Below are 27,640 nucleotides of genomic sequence, written 5' to 3' on the forward strand. Positions count from 1 at the left end.
ATACTCTGGTGTAACCTATGCTCTAACCATGAGACCGCAATCACATGCTTACTTTTCTCATGCCATTGCCAACTAACTCTGAGATTATTGGCATGTGCAGCATGTCGCATAGTGCGAGCAAGAGCACTTGTGCGTGTGCCAGTTTCCATTTGGTTACAGACTCATGAGTGAAATGCGAAAATAATAGTCAATCTTACCATTGTCTTTTGTGTGCATCATGCCACATAGGAACAAGTTGCTTATAAAAGCGAGAGCATGCCAGCCTGCTTATCCCATTCTGTGGCAGTTACCATTCCGAGATGCTGTGTTAAGAGGAAGGTTCAGCTTGGGCCCAACTCCGACGCGGCCTATTCAAATACATGTAAAATGCAAAAACGCTTTTCTAAGATAACCTCTGGACCAATTTTAATGAACTTTGTTGCATTTGAGAGAGAAAGTTAAATTCTAGTGACTGTTGGAAGCAGAATTTCAATTTAGGGCCTGAATTTTGTTGAAAGAATTTTAAAAAATTCGAAAGTTTGAAAAAGATAGAAGCATGAAGTTTACAAGTTAATAGCTCTGCAACAAAAACAGAAACCGCAGTTCTGTAAACGGCATTTCTTAAATCATTGAAAGCAGACGAATTCGGTATGTCAACTTACATATTACGTGAATTAGTTACATTGTATACAAGGGTTCTGCAAAAGCTGTATTTCCATATTAACAACTTTTTTTCGATTCATGTGTAATATCGATTTTGTCCGCTTTAGATGCACTATCAGATGCAATTCACAGAATTGTGATATCATTTTTCCTTGCTGAGTTAGAGAGTTGTAAACTTGATAGTTTCATTTTCTGAACATTTTTGATTTTTGCCAATTTTTAATAAAAAAATTGACAATCTAAATAAAAAATTGGAAACCAACAATCACTAGATTTTAAGTTTTTCTTTTAAATGCAACAAATCTCGTCAAATTTGGTGCGGTGGTTGCCAAGAAAAACGAATTCTCCTTTTACATGTATTTAGATAGGAGCCCCCGAGCTAAAGCTTCCACTTAATGTACACCCACCTTCAGGATCAGCCCACATTCCCCAGTCCTCTTGTCGTAGCAGTTAGCACAGTGTAGATGCTGTACAACATTGTACCGCCTTCAAGAATGAACCAGGTTGTAAGGGAACAGATTGTAACATTTCTTCACTGTAGTACCACAAATCAGTTCTCATGCCATCGTCGTCATTCATCTCGTAGCACTTAGCAGAACCCCAAATGATGCTATATAGCCAGGTAACTGCAAATGCTTTGCATAACATTGATGCAGTGCGTGTGATCTGCATAATTATCACCTTTTTCTTTCTTTATTTTACAGCTGGAAAAGGATGAAGCAACATGCATCAGCCTGATCACAAAAAAATGGGCACATCTTAAGATGTCTGGCTTTGTTGAATACCTCTCGGGCTCTGATAACACTGAACTGGCTGCCAGGTGTGTCTGAATTGCATCGCTACGTGTGTATACACTGCTGTTAGAGGCCTTGTTTTAATCTTGCATCATCTTGTTGGCATGGGAACCGCATCCTCAGTGTCGTCCTCATCTCATTGCAAGGTCTGAAGAAGCACTTCTACTGCTTAAAAAAAATGTGCAGACAGCATTCAGAGAGCTGGTCTTGAATCCTGAACTTGCTCGTGAGGTGGAACCACGACCGATGTTAGCAGACTCAGAGGAGTTGATCCGTACAGCTGTCAAGAAGAAGCTTGAGAGCTACATGGACTTCCTGCTTGTTAAGGCAGGAGAAGGCCTGCACATCAGCTCGTATCCTTTGTTGAAAAGTTTGACGCACGCTGCATGCTAGTGTGATTTTTTATTGTGCACCTTATGCGCTGCACCCACAGCGTCTCCGTTTTGTGCTACTTTATCCTGCCTCCTGTGCAGCCACCATTTTTACCAAGCACAGGTTATTAATACAGCACCTTGGCATTACAAAGGAATTCTTCTTCCACAGGATTACTGCAAGGCAGGAGAAGCAAGTTCATTACTGTGACAATGTACAGTTATGTGACAGCAGGCACATCTTCCTTGCACATTTTTTAAAGGGGCATCTGCACTTTACCACATCTTTATAAACGTTTTGGACCAAAGTAGAAGTTCAGGAAAGAAGTAATGCGAAAAATAAAATGTGTCTGTGTGCAGTAACAAAATGCAGCAAAGTGTGAGAGAGGGGAGCACGAGCAATGTGCAATGGGTTTCACTGCTAGTTACTGTGGAATCTGACCAGCTTTTAAAATACGAAAAGCATCCTGCAGCCTCTTGCCCATCTGCCACAAGGACTTTGAAGAAGTGTTGCATAATCCCATTGCAATGGCCTACTGATTGAGCATGTGCTTCATACATGGGAAGCAGTGATCCTAACTCCCATTGGCGAGCAACACGCTAGTTTTTCAAACGATTAATGCTCGGGGATTAAGGTTTAAGGCCTGGAGAGCCATGAAAAAAGTGAATTTTCTAGAATCCTATATGTGCAGCTTGGGATTGAGAGACCTAGAACGCTATGATCTGACCATTGCAAAGCACTTGCCGATCAGTTTTTTGTGCTTTTGATTTCCACAGAGGAAAAGGCTAGGGAAAGGTGTCGCACAGTCTTTGGGGCCAGTTGTAATGAAGAGTTGAGTTTTTCGAGTATACAATCAACAGGATAATCTTATTGTTCACAGTAAATGCCTGGTAGGAGAGCATCTGCCACTTGTGCAGAGGCACCGGGTTCATTTCAACGTTGCCATGGAAAAGAATCGAAACGTGCGTGGGTTGGCATTTTTTCATACTTAAATGCTGCACATGAAGCACAGACAAGAAGAGACGAAGGAGCAGGTGCTCACTCTCAACGAAAATTTTGCTACACAATCACACAAATATATACATGAGTGCCACAGCGCACCCCCTAAACAGTGAAAAGAAAACAAATAATCATAAAACGTGAAAATGTGTCAAAGAGATTCTGTATTCGAAGGGTTAATTCTGTCTCCTCAGCATTATTTGTCGGAATGCTGTGGTGCTGTTGTGCCTTAGTTGAGAGTTGGCACTTGGACCCTGTTCTTTCCATACTCAGTGTTTCGTGCATGCTGTTTCAGTATGTATAAGTCCAAAGCACCGGAAGCAATCTACTAGTTTTTCTTATTGGTGCTAGAGGCCCAGTGCTTGTGGATGTCATCTTCTGCTGTCCCTTGTCGTTAGCGCTGTTCACATTTTTGTAGAGACAACAGTCAGACTGTTTTGTAAGGAACTTATGGCAGTCTGTTTAGTTCTTACATCCCTGTCAAGTTATCTATGTAATGACGTAGGCAGGAAGTGTGCCTGCCCATGGTATTCTTTTCGCTACATTTGGTTTGCTTTCTTGAGCCAGCTAGCTCGTATTGAAAATAATTCTCACGAGACTTGTTGCTAGAATATACACCTTTTTTGTGTATTCTATTTGTAATGGGATGCTTGCGCAGATTTTTACATATTACTGATAGCATGTTATATTACTGGCAGCTTCTAATTGTGTTTGTAGTAGTGTTACGGGGTGATTTTTTAAGCATTGCATTTTGTTTCTTTGCTTATGTTTAGCACAAATATCTTGCTTTAATATTGAATAAATAAAGAAAGCGAACACATTGCACAAAGGATAGTGGGGTTAATGTGTCATCAACCACACATGAGCCTTGTTTACAATAGAATGTGAAATCAATAAACAGTCGTTCAGTACAAGTACAATGCATGATGTGAGATAGACATCTGGCCTAGACATATGGCATACACTGATGCGAAGCAGCAGTGTATGCTAAGTGCCAGGGTCACATCATGCTTCTTACATACGTGACTACTTTACCATTTTTACCTTTTGTGCAAGTGCAAATTATATGTGAGTTGTTTGCCTTGAGTGTATTCAAACAGATTCTCTGCACAGTTTCCTGGCTTGCTTCACTTTGTTTACATAAATCGAACAGCCAACCGGATGCTAGCAACAATCATCGATACTGCAGAGCTTCATGCCCGGGTAATGTGTCCGTCTGTAGAGCCAAGCCCCATATACAATGAGCACGTTTGTACTGCAGATGTTATTTGGCATAAAGGGGTTGGTTATAGTTTAAGTTGCCCTCATAGCTACTCACAAAGTATGGCTCTTCTCAGAATCTGTGTTAACCAGAACAAGCAGCTCCTTATTTGAACTTTCCTTGGCCTTGAGAAACATTTGGAGTTGAGCAAAGCACTTAAAGGGTCACTAGAAGGAAATGTTAAAGGGCACTCAAACACTTTCAAGCCACCGTCTTTCTGTTGCAGGTTGCATAGACTGATGATTGGAGGTGCTTTCAGCATAGGTCAAAGCGCCAGCAACGAAAAATTTAATATTTTAATCATGTAAACAAATCACTACATCGCTGCCAACCGCATCATCCCCCACTGGCGCTCACCAAAAGCATCATCGATGTCACTTCTTGCTCCTCCGAGATAGATCAAGAACAGTCGCAGATAACCACTGCATTGCAGCAAAAACGTGATAATTTAAAATTGCATTTTATTTTTGTTTGCTATACTTTTTATATAATGCAAACACAGTCATTAAAAATAAACAAGAAAGAAACACTACGACCACAAAACATGGTAGGCCCCGCTGACTATTTTTTGGCCTCTGAGCACAAAAGCTCCTCTTCCTGCTTGTGTATGCTCCTGAGCAGCCTTTTCGCCTCACTGACTCGTTTTGCATGTGCGTGTTGTTGATGTGGCACAGTTTTCTCACCGCGGTGCATCGTTGTTGCTGCACTCTTCTTGTTTGCGGTGCTGCGCTGAAGAAAAGAGACATTGTGCAGTCCCAGGTTGCTATCCAGTAATGACAAGCATGAATGTACTAGAATGTGCAAGGTTACTTTTTTACCATGGTAACAGCATTAACAGCATACCGAAGTAACCGAAGTATGTGAACAGAACATGTAGGGCAACCATGGAGTGCTAACTTCCGCTGTGTAGGCACTGAGGGCTCTTACCATTGGCACTGAGGGGTTACGTCACTGGGTGACAGTAGTGGGAACATTAGACTGCAAAATCTGAGTTGAGGGCATGATTTTTTTTTTTTTTTTATTTATCGGCTGAATAACTTTGGCCTGTGTACCTGTGTCGCTGCCATTCTTGTTGAATTTATCTCTCCAACCGTCAATCTTTGCAACCCATGACCAAAAAACAATGGCTTGAAAAGTGTTCAAGGGTTCCTTTAAGTTAAGCTGGATTGGTAAGTTATACCTGTGGAGTACTCAAAACATGTGGTACTAGAGGCAGCGAAGACACAAAAATGAAAGATGGCTTTGATATTCCCATGCTAGCTCCTCGTAATGTCATCAGATTTGGAGAGTGTCTGCTCCGGACTAATTAATGGTTTTATCAAAAAACAAGGCTTACATTGCATTGTAAAGGAACCTAATTATAAAATTCTCTTGACTAAAAACAGCCCAAACATGCAAAAATACCTTGAAATCTGTGACATTTTAATGTACCGGCATGGAATTCAGACAAGGAAACTACGTTTCACATTCTTTGTTGTTAAACAGCCTTCTTCCACATTAATGCAAATCAAATGTTAAAGAAATACCTACTTCATCAGACCAACTGTTAGTCTTAAGGGTCCCTTTTTAGACCTTTGCAATAGGGACACTTTCAGGTCTGTTGTACACGTACACTAGCCCACAAAATACTGCGGGGTGCGCGAGCGTGTGGCGAAACGACCCTCCTCCCCTGCTAGCAGGGAACACCTGGTGTCGAGAGCAACGCCTGCACGCATGCACATCCCTCCGAGACTGCAAGCGTGCATGTTTCCGCGATTCCTCCTTGCGCGCCGGCGATATCCGAATGCAGCCGCGAGGTGCCCATCTTGTGATTGACGCTGTGGTGGCTTCGACGGGTAAAACTTAGTTTATACAATGGAAATCAAGAGTTCACTTTTGTCTTGCCTGTCTCCTTCTATAGAGCGCCTTTTCTGCCATGCTCTTCTGCGGGAGAACACCCCGTTCGAAAAGAAAGAAACAACAAAGATTGGCAACGAAAGGGTGCAGCGCAGAAAAAAAAAAATACTTGTGTTCGCCACCGGGCCCTATGCGTCGGCGCTCATGACTCGACAAAAAGCGGCCGCAGCGGCGCGCGCAAGCTCAGGCTTCTAAGCACGCTTCACATAGTTGTGCCCGTCTAAGCCGCCACAGCGCTAATCGGAAGAGGGGCAGCTCACGGCTACATTCGGATATCGCCGGCGCGCAAGGAGGAAGCGCGGAAACGTGCAGGCGTCAGTCTTGACACCAGGGGTTCCCCGCTAGCAGGGGAGGAGGGTCGTTTCGCCACGCGCTCCCGCACCCCGCAATATTTTGTGGCCAAATGTACTTCACTTCTATGGTTGCAGTCTGCCAGTGCACATCATAATGCCATCCCTGCAGACAATGTTGTCGCTGACACCAGCATTTAGACTGTTCATGCCTTACGAATATGCTGTTGTCAGCCATCATTGGCTTTATTCTCTGCCCTGCAAAGCCAATTAACCGAAAGCCTCTTTTAAGTTAAGTGGCTCCAAAATTTGAAAACATAGTGGGCTGTGGCAGCCAAAATAAAAATGGCCCCAGCCTAATAAAGAGCAAGCAAAAAATAACTTCTCTTTTACCCTCATCTCTCAGAAGAAAAAAAATGTGAAGTCATTTATGTGCTGAGAAGCTTGTTTCTGTTCATGCATATTGCCTCAGCAGGCTTTTCGCAAGCTGTAGACAAAACCAGCCGGAAAATGCTCCTGTGAGTGAAGCGTACTTTCCCGCGAAGCCACCTCGGTCACCTGCATTTGGTGAAGTGTACTCGCAGCAGAGCTAGAGCGGTGCACTCCAGCACTGTAGCAGACAATGCAAAGCATTTCCCCTAGGACCGTGTGCACTTGTGCCGCTTTGCTTCGATGTGCAGCCGCGCCGGACGCACTGGCGCTCTGCTGAGCAATGCCACGCTGAGCTGTGTTCACCCTAAGAGTGGACGACCCTTTACGTTTCCCACGACCACAGTGATTGGGACATCATGTTATCCTGTGTGACCTTCACCTATAATTTGTCCCGTCACGAGACTGCTGGCTTTTCACCCTTTTACCTTCTGTTCGGCCGCCACCCTTCTTTACCCTTTGACACACTGCTTCCTTCCTCGACGAACACACCCACTGAATACGCTCAAGACGTCTTTGCCTGGGCTCACACGGTATGCCAGATTGCCGGCTCCCGGCACACTGAGTCTCTGGCCACGCAGAAGGTCCGGTACGACAGCCAACATTGGGACGTTTGATTTCCTCCTGGATCTGTTGTCCTCCTGTGGACACCATGTCGCTGCGTCGGCTTTTCTGAAAAGCTGCTGCCGCGCTACACAGGGCCCTACACGATATTGCATCAGCTTGGCGATGTCAACTAAGATCACTCAGTTGGAGTCGCGTGTCCCCACGGATGTTGTGCATGCGTCCTGGCTGAAACCTTACTTTGCCACAAGTTCACCTCCTTTATAGTTAGCGCTCAGACGGCGCCTTTACAGGTGAGGGTTATGTTACGGTGCAACCAAGAGTGTCGCCAGTCAGAAAAAGACGATTTGACGTGTAGAGGTGGAATCCTACAGGAGTGTAAGGTGGAATGTTTATGCATCGTTGTATGCATATTGCATATTGTAAATACATCTTTATATGTGACTTCTGCAACATAACAATATTGAGGTTTTCTTGGATTGACTGAAATTTTGAATTATTGCGAGTCAACTGTACAGCCTGTTGCAAAGAAGTGCTGGCCAGAGGCTATTCCTAGTAACAGCTGGCTGGCCTTTGCTTCTTTTGCGAGTACATTGCTCGGTAACCTGCTGGTTGTTTCTACAACAACTGTCTCCAAGTGTCAAAGCTATGGGATTATACAAAAATTGTTGCAATTGTGGAATTGACAGGTTATAGAAATATTGAGGCTAGCACAAGTTTTGATGCATCTTTGAATTGTGGCAAAATGCTTTGATATTCCAATTATTTTCTCACAGAGCAGTCCTTACATACTGAGGTACAAAGCAATGTTAAATATTAAGGTATCCGGGGCAGATTTCAGGATAAATATCTTGAAACTTCTGACAGTTTCCGGATTCCCACTAACTGTACCATAAGCACTGACCGTCATTAATTCTGCAATTGTAATGTATGTGTTCCAAGTTGTTAAATACAAAGTTTATTAGTAAAGCTTAGTTAAAGATAGTATTGCCAATTCTTGCACAATTTTTAATGCCCCACCACTGCTATAAATAATGGCTGGCAAAAATTTAGTTTTGATCACTTTGTTAATAATTGGAGATAGTTGTTACTAAAACATCCCACATTTTGGTTGTGAGCTGCAAATTGTTTATTTAGCAGGAAACATCTCTTCCCGATGTAAAAGTAGATTTTAATACACACTGCAGTCCACTCGTAATGACACCACATATAACAATGCATTGCTTGTAACAGTTGAATACTTTCGTGTCATCAGCTTTTGTATTAGTTCTATGAAATTAACTGAGTATAATGATGCTTTCATCTCAGTATGCCAGGTATATTGATTAAGCTCTGGTTTTCAGAGAGATATGTGCACTGCTGCAGCAACATTCCTTGTTCTACTGCGCTGTAGTACTACACTGCAATAATGATGATGAAGTGTTGTCATTAACAATGCATGGCCTCAAAGATGACCTGACGTGGACTTCCGAAGCACATGGTTTACTTCACACTGTGATAAGATTGGAGAACACCATTAGACAAATGTATGGTCTTTATTTAAGCAAGTTGGGAAGTATTTTTATGTCAGCCTGAATATACAGTAGAGCCTTGTTCATACGTTTTGAAAGAAAAAAATTGCGAGAAAAAACATACTAACTGGGAAAGCGTACGAACCAAATAATTTAAAAAATTTGACAGATTCAACCATTGCCGACATCTACATAATGCGAAGCGTCATGCGGATTACTGCGGCACGAGACAGCGACACGCGTCCGTCGACCTGGTGGTGCTCTGGCAGCCCGAGACTCATTTCATTGTTTTTCGCTTGCGTGGTGGGTGCGACGGGAAACTGAGACGAAATCAAGCTGGTGGGCTACGCGAGATGCTGCCAAAGCGAGACGTGATGCTTGCATCGCGCCGCCTGCAGCAGGGAACGGTGCATTCGGATTATCACCTACTAAATGCGTGCAGTATGCTACCAATGGCACTACGCACCACGCGCTGTAGACCAGGTAGGTGAACATGCTTATCGCAATACGTATGTTGGCGATAGCTGTGAATGCAGAGTGCGACGACCCAGGCGCAGATTTTCTGGTACCGCAATAAGAAACTGTGCGCGCGCGCCGTTGTTTTTACGTGAGACGGGTGGCTATATACTGTTCTCAATCGTGCGCGCCTCGCGCATTTTCTTGTTTACATGAGATCTAGTGGCCGGAAAACATATCATACAACCACAGTTTGTCAACGTACTGAACATTGGCACCAAAAAATCGTGTTTTTCGGGAACGTATGAACCGGTAAAAAAAAACGTTACTCTATTGGGTCATTTTTTTGTGTTCTTGATTGCGAACGTTTGCACTGGGAAAACGTACGTAAACGGGAACATATCAATGAGGTTCTACTGTAATAAGTGGGTATAGTAATGAATTTTCTAGCTTGGTCAGTATCACAAGTGGACTGAACTGCTTAAATTCATGAAGTTTCTTTGAGAATTCAAGACTACACGCCCTTTCAGCTTTGCTTGCATGGTGCAAGTGATACCTTGTGCTTTTTTTACTATTGTACTAGTGCCATAATTTGGCTGGACTTTTTCAACTGTTCTGTACGTTGGCTGCCATGCAAATGTCCTCAGCTCTCCCCAAAGTTCTCATTGAAAGGTCCACATATGCTTTTATAGTTGCAAGTGAAAATTGAATGCCATTTGGCCTCCAGGAGCCATTTCTCATACTATAAGCGCTTTGAACTTTCTACCATTGCTTGCTGTTATTGATGATGATGACCACTGGTAGTTGGGTCCCTTTGAAATGTAACAATAGTTGTAACCTTGTTCTCGAACATGGGTATGCTGGAAGTTCTGGATGGAACACCACCACATCTCGTGACATAGCATACACAGAAAAAAAAAAAAAATTATTGGGGAGGCTCTATGACAGGGACACAGCCACAGTGGAATATGTGAAACATATTGTGCATGCTGCTTAGGGTGTATGGGCACTAGTGTACAGAAATGACATTAGCGAAAACACATGTGACATTTGTTCACATGTTACAAAGTTTCCATGCTTAACTTTTGATACAGCTAGTAGCGGTCCTACAGTCTAATCTTGCAATCATGCTCACTCCCTTATTCGTTGTGGGCTTGCCGTGGTCAAAGGTAGTGGGCGTGAATTGTCATCTCTGTCTTCTGCGCGAGTCTCCGCCCACCATTTCTGGACCTTCTGTGTCGAATGTGAGGGAGTCATAGCCGAGTAACCATCAAATTTCTGCAACAAATTGCACACTTGTAAGCCTTATAACTCCTGATAAGCACAGGTTTGAGTTTGATGGATTTTGCCTACTATGGCAGAGTGAGCGCTCTCAAATGCAACCAGTCACACTCGGATCGACAAACGTACTGCCAAGCTATGCTTCTCTGAATGCTGAGCAAGCAGTTAAATTTAGCTCAGATTTCATTATGTGCGCGACAATGGCACCATCTGTGCATGTAATACATGCATGATCGAGTAGTGGCTTCTTTCATTGACACAGCGATACTAAAGTAAGGTACGTGGGTAGTGCGGTTGCAAAGATATAAGCGATAATAGTTCAGAATTTCTTGCATGTTTTCGTTAAATGTACTTTTAGCAAGTGACCCCATATGCTGACCAAACTGAAGGATGTTTCAAGTAAAAAGGGGAGAAGGGGGAACATTGTCAGTGGTAACACGTTTCACCCTGAGCACTGTGCATTCAAAGTAGGGATGAAGTTTCACAGCACCTAGCTGGTCGCTTTCCTTGTAATTTGTGTCTCTGTCTTGTGTTCCTCAGGAAGAAAGTAGGAATGTAGTCTATGGATGAAAGTTTTCAAGGGCTGCAGAGTTTTGTAAGGCCATCAACTTGCAGAGCTGCAGAAAAAGTCAATACTAGCTGCACTCGTCGTAGCTGTCAAAGATTGGTGCTTCACCAAGCTAGCTTGCCAATTGCGTGAAAAACTTCCATTAGTATAAGTGAGATTTGTGCTTTTCTGTTATGCCTTGCAGGTGTGGAAAGGCTGGGAGTTTGCCCAGCGTTACAGCCATGAGGGATCCTTCACTGCCATGTGGGTGGATGGGGACCTGCACTTCTCGTACACTCTGTGGTTTGAGAATCATGCTGTAAGTTTGCATGCATTCCCTTGGATAGGGTTAAGCACTTCCTGCACTTTTTTCGTGCCATTTTGGTGTGCTGGCCTGCTGCTGCTTCTATCAGTGCACTGCTGACAAATGGAAAGCAAATTGTGTTTGTTACACACACGCAATATGATCCCTTATATGGGACATTTTAATATTTAACAGAACATTTATATATTGCCTGCAGCAGATGGCACATTTGTACTCTTTGAGCTGGATTATTTGAAGAGGCATGCATTATCTGCATGAGAAATCGTAATGCCTAACCCTCTCAGGGTCGATTTTTTTTCACCATGTGCAACCGCCCAGGGTCGATTTTTTTAATTGCAGATTCCAATTCTTATTAGGGCCTATTTCGAAAAAAATTTACCGTAATTTTTATAGGGTGACCGTAAAGTGAGAAAAAAATATTTCGCATTGGTATGTATGTACTCTTCCTTCATGAATAACAATAAAAAAAAGAAGTAAACTTATAAGAATTAAAAATTTGAGGCATTGTTATACACATAGTTCAAGGCTTTGAAAATGTGCACACGAGAATATTTCACGTCTCCGATGTTCCTGCTCTTACACTAATATGTACGTCCATAGCGTAAGTGAACTGCGTAGGTGCACGCCCTCAAGAAAACTGTGTGGTTGTGTGCCCGTCAATAAAGCAAAACGTATGACAAACTTCCGCTAATCTTTATCTTATCGCCAACCAGAGGCAATTAGTTTTAGCGAGTGTCCAAAAAAAAAAAAAGAAACGGAAAGCATGCACGGCGGCATCCTTCGTATTCGCACCCCTGTGAGCACTAAACGAGCAAGAAACAAGCGGTCTCCCTTTGAGCGATTAGTAACGAGATAGCCATCAGTTTTGCAAGCGCAAGAAGCCGAAACCGTCTGTGGAACAAAACCCAAACTGTACCCAAACCGCCGCCCGACCGCGCGCGCACCAATGCACGGGCGGTACTAGTATATAGACGCGCCGGAGCAAACTAGCTCTAAAACAAACCATGCAACAAAAGCCAAAAGAGGAGGCGTGCGAAAAAAATTCCCTGTATTCCTAACATAGTGGCAGCACATGACAGAAGAGAAAAAGTTAGGAAATTGGCGTGCTTTTTAAACGTACAGACGGTGCCGTAAATATACGCATCGACCATTTTGGACTTGTTTGCGGTGCTGAATATTTACGTCATTGACCCTGAAAGGGCTAATTGAATAACAAAATTTTACAAACTTAAACTATTTTTTGGCCCATATTGCAATTTATGAACTGTATCCATTGAGCTTGCAAGGCATATAAGTGGCCACTTGGAACCAATTCAGTGGATAACGCCACTTGATGGCACCATCAGAAACATGCTAATTTGGGCACATTTCTTATGTTTCCAAGGCTTTGTAGACAGCCTACAATATCATACGCCAGACTCTGTTCTGCAGAATGAGGTATGTATGAATACTGCATGCATGGGCAACAGAATAGGGCAAAACACTCCTTGCTCAATCATCACACAAGTTTTGCACAGAAATGCAATTGTTATGGTGCATATAATCTCTCACATTTGCAGAACTGCTTGTGCTGCTTACAATATCAATAAGTCGGCCTCATTTTTGTAGAAAATATTATTTACACGTGCAACACAGCATAAGCAGACAAAAACGCACTGGGCCCAAACGGTCTGTCAGAATAAGGGCGCACCAGGCTGGAAGGTGGTACCACACGATGGTGTTGCTGCCTCAGGTGTCGGGCACTAACATTAATATAGTGGTTGTGACCCTGCACCCAGTTGACTTTGATGGTGAAACGGGACATGTATATGCAGGAGGAAATTCTATGTGACCAGTATACTCAGTCTTCATTTTCTTTCCCAGACAATACACAATGCCATCTTAGGAACAGCCGACTTAGAACACTGATATTCAGAACTATGGTACTCAGACACTTGATTAACTAGTACTTGATTTCCTAAACAGAAATCCCAATATTGCTAACATGATTCACATGTGCAGGCCGGAATATGGCCTCAAAATAAAGTAAGTATATTATCCCTTGTTTCATTGTACTATATATAAAATAAAATACAGTATGTAGTATTGCTGCGGTCGTGCCAGTCCTTTCTATATTTTTGTTTATTGTACAGACCCTTTTTGCAGATTAGTTTGTTCTCGAGAAATGAGATGGCACTTTTGTTGGCATGTCTCCACAAATCCGAAACGATTACCATTTCTACTCTGCTAATATGCGATCAGCTGTTGGAAATACAACTGTGTGATCACCCAGTCCACTAACACACTGAGCTTCATTAATGCTGCAAAATGTTGAATGGTAGAAGGAAGATGTGTGAAGCAGTTGGCTGCAAAAATAGTGATTGGCATATTAAGGGATGGAATTAATCTGTGTGGCCAGGACTACAGACCACTGTTACACAAGGGCTGCCTGTGTTGCCAGCCCTTCATGATGCACGGCTGTATTCAAGGGTAAAAAAATTCGCTCATCTGCCAGTGTTCCTCCAAAGAAAGGAAATACTTCGGCAAGAGCGAGTACCACTTGTTACACAGTGACAAAGGGAGTAGCACCACTTCCTGGCATAGTAAACTTCTCACATGTTATATACGGGGTGATCATATTTAAGTTTTCTGGCCTTTTTAAAAAGCATCTGTTGCAGATAACTTAATTCTAGCCCTTGCGCTGGATTATTCAGAGAGACGGACATTACTTGAACAAGAAATCGAAACATGTTCATCTAATTAAAAAGGAACTAATTAACTTCCTAATTACTTTATGGCACATATTGTAATCACAAATATTGTAATTTACGAATTGTGGTCGGTGAGCTTGCAAGGCGTATCCACTTGGAATGAATTTCCAGAAAGACACCAGTTTGAAGGTGTGCACCATCAAATTCGCCGTAAAATGCCATGTTGTTCCGCTTAGTTTTTATTGCGACAGCAATTATATGGACACTCCAAGTGCATTTCTGCCGTCGACGTCCGTATAAAGTCCAAGGGTGATAACCGTCGCCGTGCGCGCTACGTTGTATGTGCGAGTGAAACCGTGCGAGGAGAGGCATCGATCGTGGCTCAATCTCACCCACGCGAAAGGGATGGAAGCGCATAGGAAGCGCGCTGTCTTCCATGGCGCGCGAAGAACCCAACGTTGCGAGGTACCAAGGGGAGGAGAGGGCAGCGTTCTACTGTAGAGGCTAGAAAAGTTCTCTATAGTTCTACTTTAGCTGTAACTGCACATCTGGCGGCTGCGCGTGGCCGTATCTTGAGAGCGATCTGCACTGGGGGCAGAGTCTAGGTGTGTCGGTGGCTCGTAGCTTTGTGCATGCTGTGCTCTCAGTGCTCAGTTTGCGTTGGAGCGATAGACAGCATGAAAGTCACTCCATCGCTGCTGCTGCCGTGTTTCCTCACGCCAGCGTTTTGACAGCGAGCGTCCGCGGTCATTGGGTGTGGTGTGTTCATGTGTGCTGTGCGCGCTGACACCATGCTTGTTAATTTAGTTAGCAAGCGAATGTTTACAAGTTGATACAGCCGATAAAAGTAATATCCTTACTTCGTATGGCTGTCTGCTAATTTGCTATCGCAATCGATGCTGCGACTTTTTTTAACAACACTAGAGGTGTGAGAATATAAGAATTTTCTAATTAGAATCAAATACAAATACTTAGCTTAAATTATCAAATAGAATATTGAATAATGAATGCGCACATATTTATTAGCAAGTTGGGTTAATTTGTTATGTTAGAACATTGCAATTGCATTGTTAATGTTAAAAAACTAGACTAGTAAGCCGTTACACTAAAACATTGTGTATTTGGGTCTTGTTAACTTGGGAAATTTAATAATTCCCACTAGCTTTCCTCGCCAGCCCGTGCCTTATTATACCACATCAAATGCCCGTTAACTCGGAGGCATTTGACCCAGTGCCACTTGTCACTCATCGCACTTGCTGTCAAGCAATAAGCTCAGAATTGGGGGTGGCGCTGCACAAAAAAAAAAAAAAAAATTATATTATAAAAAGAAGTGCACCCTTGCTGTCCGCAAACCCGTACCCCTTGCTACTGAAAGACTGGCTTTCCCACAAACTTTACACGTTTAGCGGCTAAGTGTGATTTACAGGCGAAATTTCGCTAGCAGCATGAAATCATCACAACATTCAGCACAAGGTCGCCCCAATATTCTTACATAAGATAGGAACAAATGCTAAGAAGCGTGCTTACTCTCGCACAGCCAATAATATATTCAATTTGATTAGAATATTCGTATCCAACCGAATATTCCAACATTTTCGAATATCTATTTTCCGAACCGAATACAAATATTAAAAATATAGTATTCGATAATATTCAAACTTTTCGAATATTCACACACCCCTACAAAGCTATTTTTTTATGCAGTGAAGCAGAAAAGTAACTGGAACGCCCTCATATTTCGTTCCACATTTTGGGAAATAGTACCTCTGGTCTCATCTTGGAGATTCATTTCTAGTGAATACGTATTGCAATATGTGCCCCAAAATAATTCATTAAGAAGATAAATAGTGAATTTTTGTCAGTTTCTTGAATATGTGTTTTGATTTCTTGTGCTTGTAATGTCCGCATGTTCAAATAATCCAGCGCAAGAACAAGAATTATTAACTGCTACAGGTGATTTTTAAAAATTCTGGAAAATTTAAAGTAAGTCACCCCGTATACACAACCTCCGCCAACTCACACTCAAACTTATGCTCATTGTATGAACCACGTATCAAGAATGGGTGTACTCTTGGGTCAATGCACTGAAACATGGGTGATGGACTACACTGACAGCACACAAATGTTTGAAGTGGAACGTTTTATGATGGTCCATAGAATGAGTGAATGACTAGCGATAACATGTCATTGCTACAAGCTATATTACAAAGTAATACCATAGAGAAACATATAGGTAAAGAGGGGACGCTTTCGTAGGGTCCTGCAGCTGAGCTGCCGCACTGCTGCCAGTGCCCCGAGCAGCTGGTCAGACCACTAATTTTGTCTCCTGAGATTTTGGACCTATGGTTTAGCTCTGTTCTTGGTTTTGATGGCAGTATTTTCACTTCTGGTTCACCTTTGGCTGTTAAAATCTTCAACATCATCATCTATAGTGGAGTGCAAGTGCTTTAATATTTCATTTTCAGCATGCCGTTCATTCAGATAAAATAAATTTGCTGATCGCAGCCTTTTTACTGAAAAAACAGCCAAGCTTCTCGAAGAACCTAAGCAAGGCTGAATTAGCTTATGCAGATTGGAAAAATTGTGTGATCAGAGCTGTTCCTATTGCAATTTCTTGCTGTTTTTGAGCTGGTTTTCTCAGTTGCGCACAATAGGAAGCAGTGGTTCTATACAAAAAAGTTAATTTTTTCTTGTTTACATTGGGAACTGCAGACGAAGAATACTGGATCACACACTTGATAAAGACACAGACAGATACAAATCAAAGACATGACAAGCAGCCTGTAAAGTAAAACTGGCACTTGCGAACTGGCCCAGGTGCATGCATCGTGCACATACAGTGAGGTAAAGTCTTCACAAAACGATCCCAAATGCGCATTACGCTGCTCGAGCCGCACCAAATAAATTGTTTGTCTGATGATGCAGGGGAGCCACAGAAAACAAATTCTGTGCTTTAAACCAAAGGCCTTGCTAGTGACTTTTGGAAAATTACGTGTTGGAGCAGTGCACATGCTGTTCCGGAAAAGATGGGTGCAAGAACAAATGGGTGGGTACACGGTAAACGGGCGCCATGGCTCATATTCTATGCGACACTTGCAAATTGCACTCACCCAGCATAACAAATGTCTTCCTAACAATGTTTTTAACACAAGAAATAGCAAAATTATTTCTGCAGACAAAATGAAGCACCTTACTGCAAAAGTAACATGATGCATTGAAAAGCGCATTTGGGTGGGGGTAACCAGTGGCACATGACCAGTGCAGCATCAATGTCTCCATGAAAACGGGATGCGTGGATGTATGATAAGCTGTCTACCTTTGAGGCGAAGTGGAAGCAGAGATCGTTACACTGCCTGGTGGGTGGTGAGACCGTTACTTGCTTGAAGCGGCTTGATTGGGTGCTCTTTATGTAGGTATGTTTCTCTATGGTAATACGCAGCCTCTGGCAGCCGCCGCATATGGCGTGGCCACGTGGGCCCTGCCGATCTGTGATGAGTACAGAGTCTCGGTGTGCTGAGGGCTGATAGTTTTGTGTGCGCTGTGTTCTCGATGCTTAGTTTGCATTGAAGCAAGAGGCAGCACGAAGTTCATTTTGCTTGCTGCTGCTGCCGCTCTTCCTCACACCAGCATTTTGAGAGTGTCCGCGGTCATCAAGTGAGCTGTGTTTGCCTGTGCACGCATGGCACCATGCTTGTCAATTTATTTAGTAAGCGAATATTGATGTGTTTATACAGCCCATAAAACTGCTATCCTTACTTCGTATAGCTGTCTAATAATTTGCTATTGCAATCGATGCTTCGCCTTTTGGGCAAAATTGCGACTTTTTGCATTTACCTATGCTTTTATGGTTGGTTTCCTCATTATATTTTTACTTGGTCCAATGAATGGTGGTGACGAACTTAGCTAATTTTTCATTTGTTTCATTTAAGAAACTAACAGAATGTGTTTCAGAAAAACTTCCACATTTAAAGAGGAAAAAAAACTTCAGCAGGAACCATCAAGATGAGTGTCAAAATAAGCAAATAGCTTAAGCGGACAGCAGAAAGCCAATGGATACAGTAGCAACACCTAGGAAGTAGACTGCTGACATTGATAATGGTGTTTGATGATGGCAGTACAAATTGTCATCGACATGTCCTGGTAGATAGTGCGATGACAGTGGCATGGTGACGATGGCAGCATGACAACTGTGCACCTGCCCTTTCTTCTTATTTACTCCATGGAAGTCACATACTGCTCCGACAATTGCCTTTAAAATTATGCAGATCCCACGCACTGTGGTAGTTCATGTGAGCGAAACTGTGGTGAGCTGGCAAGACTAAACGGCACATCTCGACAAAAGACTTGCAGCAGACTTCGGCGACGAACACGCCTCGCAACCGTCGGCCAAGGCGGCAGAGAAACATGACACAGTGCCACCATCTACAGCGTCCAAACTTTTTGATGTCGCAAAGCTTTCGCATGACAGCATGTGCATCTCAGTCTAGATGGTGTTTGACAATGAATACATTCAACAAGTAGGTTGTGTGAGAACATGTGCCTTTTACATCGAGGAAGTCCGGCCACCAACCATAAAAATGGACAGAAGAGCCAAAGAAAGCGGTTCGCTTTAAGAGGAACTGCAGCATCTTTGTCTACACTGCTACAAACTACTCTGAAACACAATAGCAGTTGTGTTTACAACTCAGTGGACTGAGCCTCTTGAGCCATAGATAGTCACATGCACTGCAGGCTAGTCCAAACCAGTAATTGAGAAAACATGGAGTGAATTTACAGTCTGATGCCTCATGTGCAGGCTTCTAATTTTTCAGTGCTTACATTTAGCAAAAATTGCTTGACATTTTTCTGTAACTACAGCTAAACTTTAATCTGTAATGAAGTTGGTAAAATCACAAATTACTTCGTTGTATGAACATATTGTTATATTGAAATTTGATCTTTTATGCAAATAGGTACAGTCGCCAATGGATTTTTCTTACACAGCAGAGGCCGCAAAATTTTCCGACTTATTAGGCAATCGAAAAAGCAAATTTGAATAAGAAAAAATATTCGTTGAATTTGAGAGCCAGTGATGAAAAATGCGGTTTCATGCCGTGTCAACGATATCTTCGCATCAGTGGTACAAAGTGAAGCCAGCCACATTTTCATATCCACTCCACCCCCGCGGCTGATAGTGTCACCCGCAGTGGGACAGTGTTATAAGAAGCGCCGGCAGCAGGGAGTGAATGCTTCGACTGCCTCCCACTTCAACGCATCCTCCAGCGATAAAGGAAGGCAGTAAACGATGCCATGCCCTCTCAGCTCACCCAGTCTTTGCACATGTGGCAGGTTAGCTCTAAAACAAAGTGCGCTGGCTGCGTATGGCTTTAGTCATGCCGACAGCCATGTGCAGCCATGGCCAATTAGAAAAGAAGACGCGCCGCCAGCCTGCCCCCTCCCCCCCCCTCACTTGATCGCATTGCTCGAGCTCGCTCCCCTCCCCCTTTGCACAGGAAGACAGCGCTCATCAAGCCACCATCCTTCTCCCTCACACGCTTTCACTTGCACCTAAAGCATACAGCGTGCAGGGCGCGTATGATCGTATCGCACTTAGGCTTTATACGAAACATGACGCCACTCCACATACGTGGTCGCATACATGGCACGCAATTTGAAAGGTGCGATCGCAAGCGTCCGCATGTGCCGTATAGACTCGTGTAAGGCCCGCACTTTTTTTTTTTTCACAATTTTGGTAAAGTGCAGCTCTTACACGGGACTGAACCTTTTTGTCAAAATGGTGCCGGCACAGCCTTGACTTATGCGCACCCTGGATCCCTGGATGTACTGCATGTAATGCGCAGCTCTCGCCATCTAGTTGTGGCATGCAGAAGTATGCAGCGAGCAAAAATTTTCCAATGCGTCCGTGCGGCATTGGGGCACTGAATGTGATTGCTTCTCTGCTGAATTGTTTTCTTTCTTCAAATATTGGGCTGCCAAGGTGCAGCCCAATACACGAGCCTATACGGTAATTCAACCATTTGGCCATCTGCATCCGTGGAAGTTTTCATTTATTGTCTCGGTATTCCTTTGCTGTGCCAGTGAAATTTTGTTACGTTGAAATTGTATATAAACACATTGCGTTATATCGAGGTTCAAAATATATGTTCTATGGACAAGATGTTAATAGAAGTTGTAGTTTGTTATATGAAGGTTCAACCATATTTATTTTTCAACAAAGGATGTATTTTCCTGCATTGCTTTTAAAAATGTCATGAATCTAAAAAAATGCCTGGTATGAAGCTACTTATGAATTACGTGTAATGGCAGAGCTGGTAGATGCTGCTTATTCAACTACAGTAGATGTTGTTAAGATGAACCCAGCTGTGCTGAATTTTTGAATATGAGGAACAATGTGTGAACATTTGGTTTGTTTGCCATAGACCCGATGCAAAGAAAATCCACTTAATACGAACTGCTAGTCCAGCTGCCCACCCAGACAGGTGTACTTGATGGAAGAGACTATGCTAGCTTCATGAGAAACAAATAGATATTTTTGTGGACATAAATGGCTACATCAGTGCAGATGACATGGAAACCTGCTGGGCTGACAATGTAGAAACAGTAATTGAAAATGTATCGCATTTCGCAGCTGGCAATCTCTTGAATATTGTGGTGAATTTTTTTTTAACAACATGAGAGCACTGAAGAAATTATTGAGCAAGCTAGGTGAAATGTCAGCGCTTCTGACAGTGCACAGAATTTCACAGTGCCAGTAAGCAACAATAGCTTATTATCTTAAGAATGCATAAAGCAGTACTTCGTATCATGCAACTCTAATAAATGTCTCTTTTTATGTCTGAATGAGAAGGGGAACCGAGGGGTCCAATTTTTGTTAGTTGGAACCATACAAAGGCAACAGATAACGAAGCCAAGGAATGCATATGGGAAACTTTTTGTTGTATTAATTGGAGTAAAGGTAAAGGGAAATGAAAGTGGATAGAAAAAACTTTGTACCTGGTGGGAGCCAAACCCAAATCTGCCATCATGGCCATGGGTGGCGCTGGCTAACACTTTCAGGGTTATACCTTGTTCACATGCATAAATACCCAAGAATGTGGTTGTGGGAATGCACGCTTAATGTGGAGCGTGTAGGTGTGGCTCCTATCGGCAGCAAGTTGTTCTTTAAAGCAAAGCTTTATTTTCCTCTTCATTTGACTTTCCCACTGCTGCTGCTGGTGTGGGCTGCTGCTGTCGTGCACACCACGTCTGGGGGTGGTTCAGAGCATGTAAATAGATGAAAGGCGCGAGTAAGAGAGGAAGCGCTCCGGGAGAAACTCGTTTCACCCCACCGCATCGAACGTGCACAATGCCCTCTGGAGCTCCCTGGCTGCCGCCACATTAGCCGCTTGACAGCTGTAATTATCTGATACTCCCCTCAGAAGCATTGGAGAAACTGTAGCGCTTCCCTTTCTACTAACCTGTAACTGTAGAGAAGAGAAGAACGAAGGGAGAAGAGGCAGTTCCCATATAAGAGAGGGGGGAGGTCACGTGAGAAGGCAAGGAAACTCCATTACTATACGACAGCGGTTGCGGGGAAACAGGATAAGCTTAAGTTCAAGGTACGGTGCAGTACGTTGCTGCTATTTCTGAAAAATAAACGCCATGCAAAGATGTAAAGTGGACAACTTAAGCAGGGCGCATAGAATCAGAGCCGCATTACTTAAAGTGCACCGCAGGGTCCAGGAAACACTACAGGAGTGGTCAACTGTCAAATCAGGACTTCTGTGGCCACCGCTTTAGCTTTGCGGCTATGGCATTGCTAAAGGTCGTGGATTTGATCTCAATTGCGGCAGCCACATTTCGACGGTGGCGAAATAGAAAACGTACATGCACTTAGATTTTGGGACACATTAAAGAACATCACGATGTCAAAATTAATCCGGAGTCCACCACTATGGCTTGCCACATAATCCGAATGTGGTTTTGACATGCACAGCCCCATAATTCAAATCAAGTTTAATACTTCTTCCACAATGCGATGTGCCATGTGAGGAAATGATGACGCTCAAGCCTCTGAGAGGTTATAAAATATGGCACACAGCAACGCCTCAAGCAAACACCTTTCCCTGTGTGTTCTGTGTACTATGCAGACAAACAGCAGTGGTGCACGCAAGGTAACATTTAACATCAACTCACCACTCTCGTGTTAGCCTAAACGTTGAAGAAATTAAGCTTTAGCGGTCAACATCACTGCAAATTATCGCCAATCAAAGCATCCAGCATGGAAAGCTTCGCTTGCATTGATTCCCACAGTGCATGGGATTTGCATAATTTTTTTTTCCACTTTCAATTCCCTTTACCTTATCACTTCTAAGCCTCAATTAAAATCACAAATAATTTCATCTATGCATTCCTTGGCTTCACTATCTGTTAGCTTCATATGGTCTTTCTTATGTCTGCCTTTTGGTTTTAATGCTTTTCGTTTATTGTTTTGTCATCAATATTTGGGTGCCTCAGGAATAGCTGATTTTTTTTGTTCTGTGGATCACTTCTGTTAAGACAAACTGCAGATGACATTATGCATGTACAATGCTTTGGAAGTACTATATGTACAATGCTATACATTTACTTGCCTACTAAGACAGACACTCAGTCACACAATTCACAATGCTAGGTGTTCATCTGGGGGAGCAAGCACCCTGCTACTTCTCCCATGCCCTCTACACATGTATAAGCAGAGCACAGTGAAGACACCTAACACCCCGTAAACATGGCAACGTGAAAGCGTCGCCTGTAGCTGCACCTGTCAAAGATGCTGCTGCAAAGTGTGAGGGCAAATCCCAAAGTCATTGCAATACCTATGCATGGGCCAATTTCACACCAGGCCTACCCACGTCAAGTTCTTTTTTTTTTTTTTGCTTAATTATGATGGTAGTGTTGATGTGCATAAACCACTTTGTGATGCTTTAGTGTGCATTTCAACTGTTTATGGCTTCTTTCTGGGCGTCTTTGGTACTGAAACAAGTTCTCTTATGTAAGTTGCATGCACCAATCCTAGAGTCAGTGCAACTCATGTTGTATATCAATTTGCTCCATGATCCTCCCATGAGCGTCACCTGCATTGATCCTGCCAAAGAAATAAACTCGAAGACCAATATTATTATGAGCACTTCATGCTGCTCTTCTACTATTCTGGTATCACATAAATGCAGTGCTGTCTTATGATCTGCTTCCCAGGGCAAACCTGTGAAGCCCAAGTGTGCTGTGAACCCTGCCAGCCTACAGCAAATGTCATACCCAGGAGTGGTTTCCAGTAGCTTTTATGGGTAAGTGTTAATTGCTTCCCGTTGATCAGGTGAGTGGCTCAGTTGGTCTAAAAGGGGGCACTAAGGAGGAACATTTTGCTGGAATGTTCTGGAATACCAGAGTACCCCGAACGGCGTTGTGGTAAGCCATGAAACCCATAATGAAACCTTCATAATGGTAACAGTGCGAGCAAAACGACGACGGAGTGAGAGGACACAGGATGAGCGCTGACTCACAACTAAGTTTACTGAAACATACATCAGGAATATAAGCGACATAGGCGATCACATAGTCAATTGAGGAACGCGCAGCCAGGCCACTAGGATACAGGACGTGTGTTACTGTATCGAGCTATCTAGGTAAATTCCTGCTGAGAAAGCGCGATTGAAGACCGGCTAATGCACCACGTGCCATTTCGCTCAATGTGGGCTGCTTCCATGACTAATCTGGTGGACACATCAGTATGCTTAAACAAAATTATTGTCTCTTTGAGCAGAGGCTTACACTTACATTGCCAGCAATGGGCAGACACATATATATAATCATTCTTGTCCAAGGACAATTCATGCTTCCTAAGTCTTGCATTGATGCACCGGCTGGTTTGCCCTATGTACACTCACCCACACTTGAGCGGCAAAGAGTACACCACATTGGTAGTGCAGCCTACATGCATACTAACATGATTCATTTTGCACCTTACATTAGAATTACGTTCCGCTCCACTTGCTCGCCTTTAGACCACTGGACAAATAGCACTCAATTTTCCAGGAGCCAAAAAGACAATCTGTACCCCATAACGACCTGCAACGTTCTTCAGGCCATGGGACAAGTGGTGTGCATAGGGTACAACTACCACATTCTTCCTGATTTTTCCTTTGGCCTCCTGCCTCATTGAGTTTTTTACCCATTTAATCAACTTCTCACAGCTACCCATTATTAAACTGCCTGGGTACCCAGCTTCCTTCAGCCTGACTGCCTGACGTGCGAAGGCATCAGCCAATGCATGCCCACATGTTTTTACTAGGGCGGCCCAAAGTACAGAGATGCAAATGGCATTTTTTACGACTTTGGAATGACCTGAGGTGAAATTCAACAGGGGCTTGGTAGAACGGGGGAAATATTGCCAACAGAATGGTCGTCTAAAAAACGTAGTCTAAGTTCAAGGTATTGTAGTTCACCCTCATTTGGTTGCTCCGAGATGAACCTCAAACCCTGACCAAGGTCACTGAAAAGACCCATTATTTCTTGCAACTTCTTGGTAAAGTCATCTCTGTCAATTAGACCCCCAAAAAATCAACATATCTGAATGTCTTGATGGCTATCCCAGAAAGACGGCGTTCTAATGCCACATCCACCTGCGCCGGAAAAATGCTATTTAGGACAGGAGCCACTCTGGATTAGATACAGATATCAGCGTTCTGTATGAAAAGCAAGTAATTCCATCCAACTATTGTCGACTTCAGGTAGCATGACAAAAGTTCAAGGAAACTTTTCAACAGTAACACCACATTTTTGGACAAACCATTTCATCATTCTGCTCCGTAATGCACGCCTTGACACTGCACATTAACCCTTTCGCTGTCGGACCTTCCTGGCCGTGACCCCCCCCCCCCCCCCCCCCCCCCAGTGTCGGCTTGGTTTCAGGGAACGAGCATAACAGGGAATGAACATAGCAATTTATTTTTGATTATGATTGGTATACAGACAACATACTCAATGCAATATACACATTTCAGTGTTCTGCAGCTCTTGTTAGTAAATATCATCATCATCATCAGCCTGACTATAACATCCGTTCAACATACGAATCTGACGATGCGGCACTCACCTCTTCCTCGCATGAGACTGTCCGAGTCCGAATCCGAGCTCGGCTCGTATTCTGAATCGGAATTGAGCCACTGCTCCAATGAGCAGACGAAGGTCCTCGCGCTCGGCCATCTGAAAGTAACCACGTGCAGGGAGGATGCGCTTTCAGTCGCCCGCACAACGGAGAGAAATGGGACGTTGCGTGATCAAGAAGACGGAGGGAGATGGAAAAAGGCTAAAACAAAGTTTGAAGGGCTTTACGTGTACTGCTGCAAGTCGGAAGCGAGGGTGCGGCGAGAGAGCGAAAGCAGCAATCGAGTCACTCTTTTCGGAGAGGCAACGGCGCGGCGCGTGCCTCTGAACTTGATGCGCTGTAGAAGACGCACCAACAGAAGAAAAATAAAAACCTTCAAACCAGCGGAGATGGCAGAACAACCCTTGAACCCATAACCACACGCGCGCGACGCATGATACAGCGAACGTGGAGCCACCGCGCCACTCAGCAAAGAGAGAGGGGTGAGTGGCAGTCGCACCGTACTTTTCAATACATGGATTAACACAGGTTGAGGTGAAAATACGAACTTGTAGAAAGAGTCAACAGATGGCGTGGCCAGTCCAGGAGCGCCAGCTTTGCGCTCAGGCGCGAAATTTTGAATGCACGATAGAGAACGTACTGGTACATCAGTGACACTGTGGGGGGGAAGCGCGAAGACGTACCGGTACGTCCGTGACAGCGAAAGGGTTAATGACACTGCACCTTAGACTATGTTTTTTAGATGACCATGTGTGTTGGGAATCTTTCCCCCATTCTACCAACCTTGAACTTCACCTCAGGTCATTCCAAAGTCATAAAAAATGCCATTTGCGTCTCCGTACTCTGTGTCTCCGCCCTGGTAAAAACATGTGGGCATGCATTGGCTGATGCCTTTGCACATCAGGCAGTCAGGCTGAAGGAAGCTGGGTACCGAGGCAGCTTAATAATGGGTAGCTGTGAGAAGTTGAGTAAATAGGTAAAGAACTCGAGGAGGCAGGAGGCCGAAGGAAAAAGCAGGAAAAAGAATGTGGTTGTTGCACCCTATGCACACCGCTTGTCCCATGGCCTGAAGAACGTTGCAGGTCGTTATGGGGTGCAGGTTGTCTTTTCGGCTCCTGAAAAATTGAGCGCTATTTGTCCAGCAGTCGAAAGGCGAGCAAGTGGAGCAGAGCGTAATTCTAATGTAAGGTGAAAAGTTGATCATGTTAGTAAGTATGTAGGCTGCACTACCAACATGGTGTACTCTTTCCCGCTCAAGTGTGGGTGAGTGTACATAGAGCAAACCAATCGGTGCATCAATGTAAGACTTAGGGAGCATGAATTGTCCTTGGACAAGAATGATTATGCACATGTGTCTGCCCATTGCCGGCAAATGTAGTGTGCTTCTTCCTATGTTGCTGTGTATATTATTACGGAAGGATAAAAGAAGAGGCAGGAAGAAGAAGATTGCGAGACGCTGGCTGTTGCGTGTTGTTGCTGGTCAGCCATTTTTAAGTACACTGACTCTGCTTGTGTATATATTGTAAATACAGTCTTTCTATACTCTAAACATCCCCGTAACATATTGGTGGAGGTGCTGGGTACCACGGCTGGAAATGGAGCTCCGCAGTGGACGTCGCATCACCGTCCCCACCATGAATGACAGTGAGCATGTGGGATCAACGGCGTTGCCGCCTCCAACGTCACCGTCGTCAGCTACGTCGCTGTCCTCTACGGTTGTGGTTGTGCAACCCAAGGATCGTAGGACTTTCTGCGGGGCCGATGGCACCGACGTTGAGGAGTGGGTGGCGATGTATGAACGCGTGAGTGGAATCAACATATGGGACCCTACGCTTATGCTAGCTAACCTGTTGTTCTACCTAAGAGACACGGCAAAGGTGTGGTACGAAAACCACAAAGAGGAGCTAACCAGCTGGGACCAGAGCAAAGAGAAGTTGACAGAGTCGTTGGGCAAACCAGCCGGCCATAAAATTGCCGCAAAGCAGGAACTGGACTCCCGTGCCCAATCCCCCGCGGAGTCCTATGTCTCGTACATCCAGAACGTGCTAGCACTTTGTCATAAAGCTGATCACGACATGACAGAAGCTGAGAAGGTTGGGCATATGCTGAAGGGCATTGCTGACGACGCCTTTAATCGGCTCATGTGCAAAAGCTGCTCTACAGTTGATGCTATTATCAAGGAGTGCCGACAATTCGAGCAGGCCAAAAGCAGACATGTCTTGCAACCATTCACCAGACTTCCCAATACTGCGGCAACATCGACGTGTGAAGATCAACCCCGCACAGCAGCATGCATCGCCATTAGAGGACGTGGTGCGAATCGTTCGACGTGAAATGGATGCGATGGCACCTACAGCTTTCTGTTCGCATAGCCCTGATGCTACCGCTTTTTCAGTTCCCCTAATACAAGCCATCGTTCGCCAGGAACTTGAAAACATTGGTTTACATTCTGTGTGTG

General features: G+C 43.8%; 1 protein-coding gene across 2 annotated transcripts in view; it reads left to right on the plus strand.

Annotated features, from left to right (window-relative positions):
• HPS1 (Hermansky-Pudlak syndrome 1 protein) overlaps positions 1-27,640 on the plus strand; it is a 58,229-nt gene that overhangs the window by 18,064 nt on the left and 12,525 nt on the right. For both annotated transcript variants that reach the window (XM_050193359.3, XM_055061272.2), the window contains exons 9-13: positions 1,347-1,462; positions 1,583-1,789; positions 3,908-4,010; positions 11,248-11,361; positions 23,274-23,362. In XM_050193359.3, coding sequence (XP_050049316.1) covers positions 1,347-1,462; positions 1,583-1,789; positions 3,908-4,010; positions 11,248-11,361; positions 23,274-23,362 — 629 coding nt within the window. The remainder of the gene's footprint in view (positions 1-1,346; positions 1,463-1,582; positions 1,790-3,907; positions 4,011-11,247; positions 11,362-23,273; positions 23,363-27,640) is intronic.

Source organism: Dermacentor andersoni, chromosome 1, assembly GCF_023375885.2.
Source record: "Dermacentor andersoni chromosome 1, qqDerAnde1_hic_scaffold, whole genome shotgun sequence".
Taxonomy (NCBI): Eukaryota; Metazoa; Arthropoda; class Arachnida; order Ixodida; family Ixodidae; genus Dermacentor; species Dermacentor andersoni.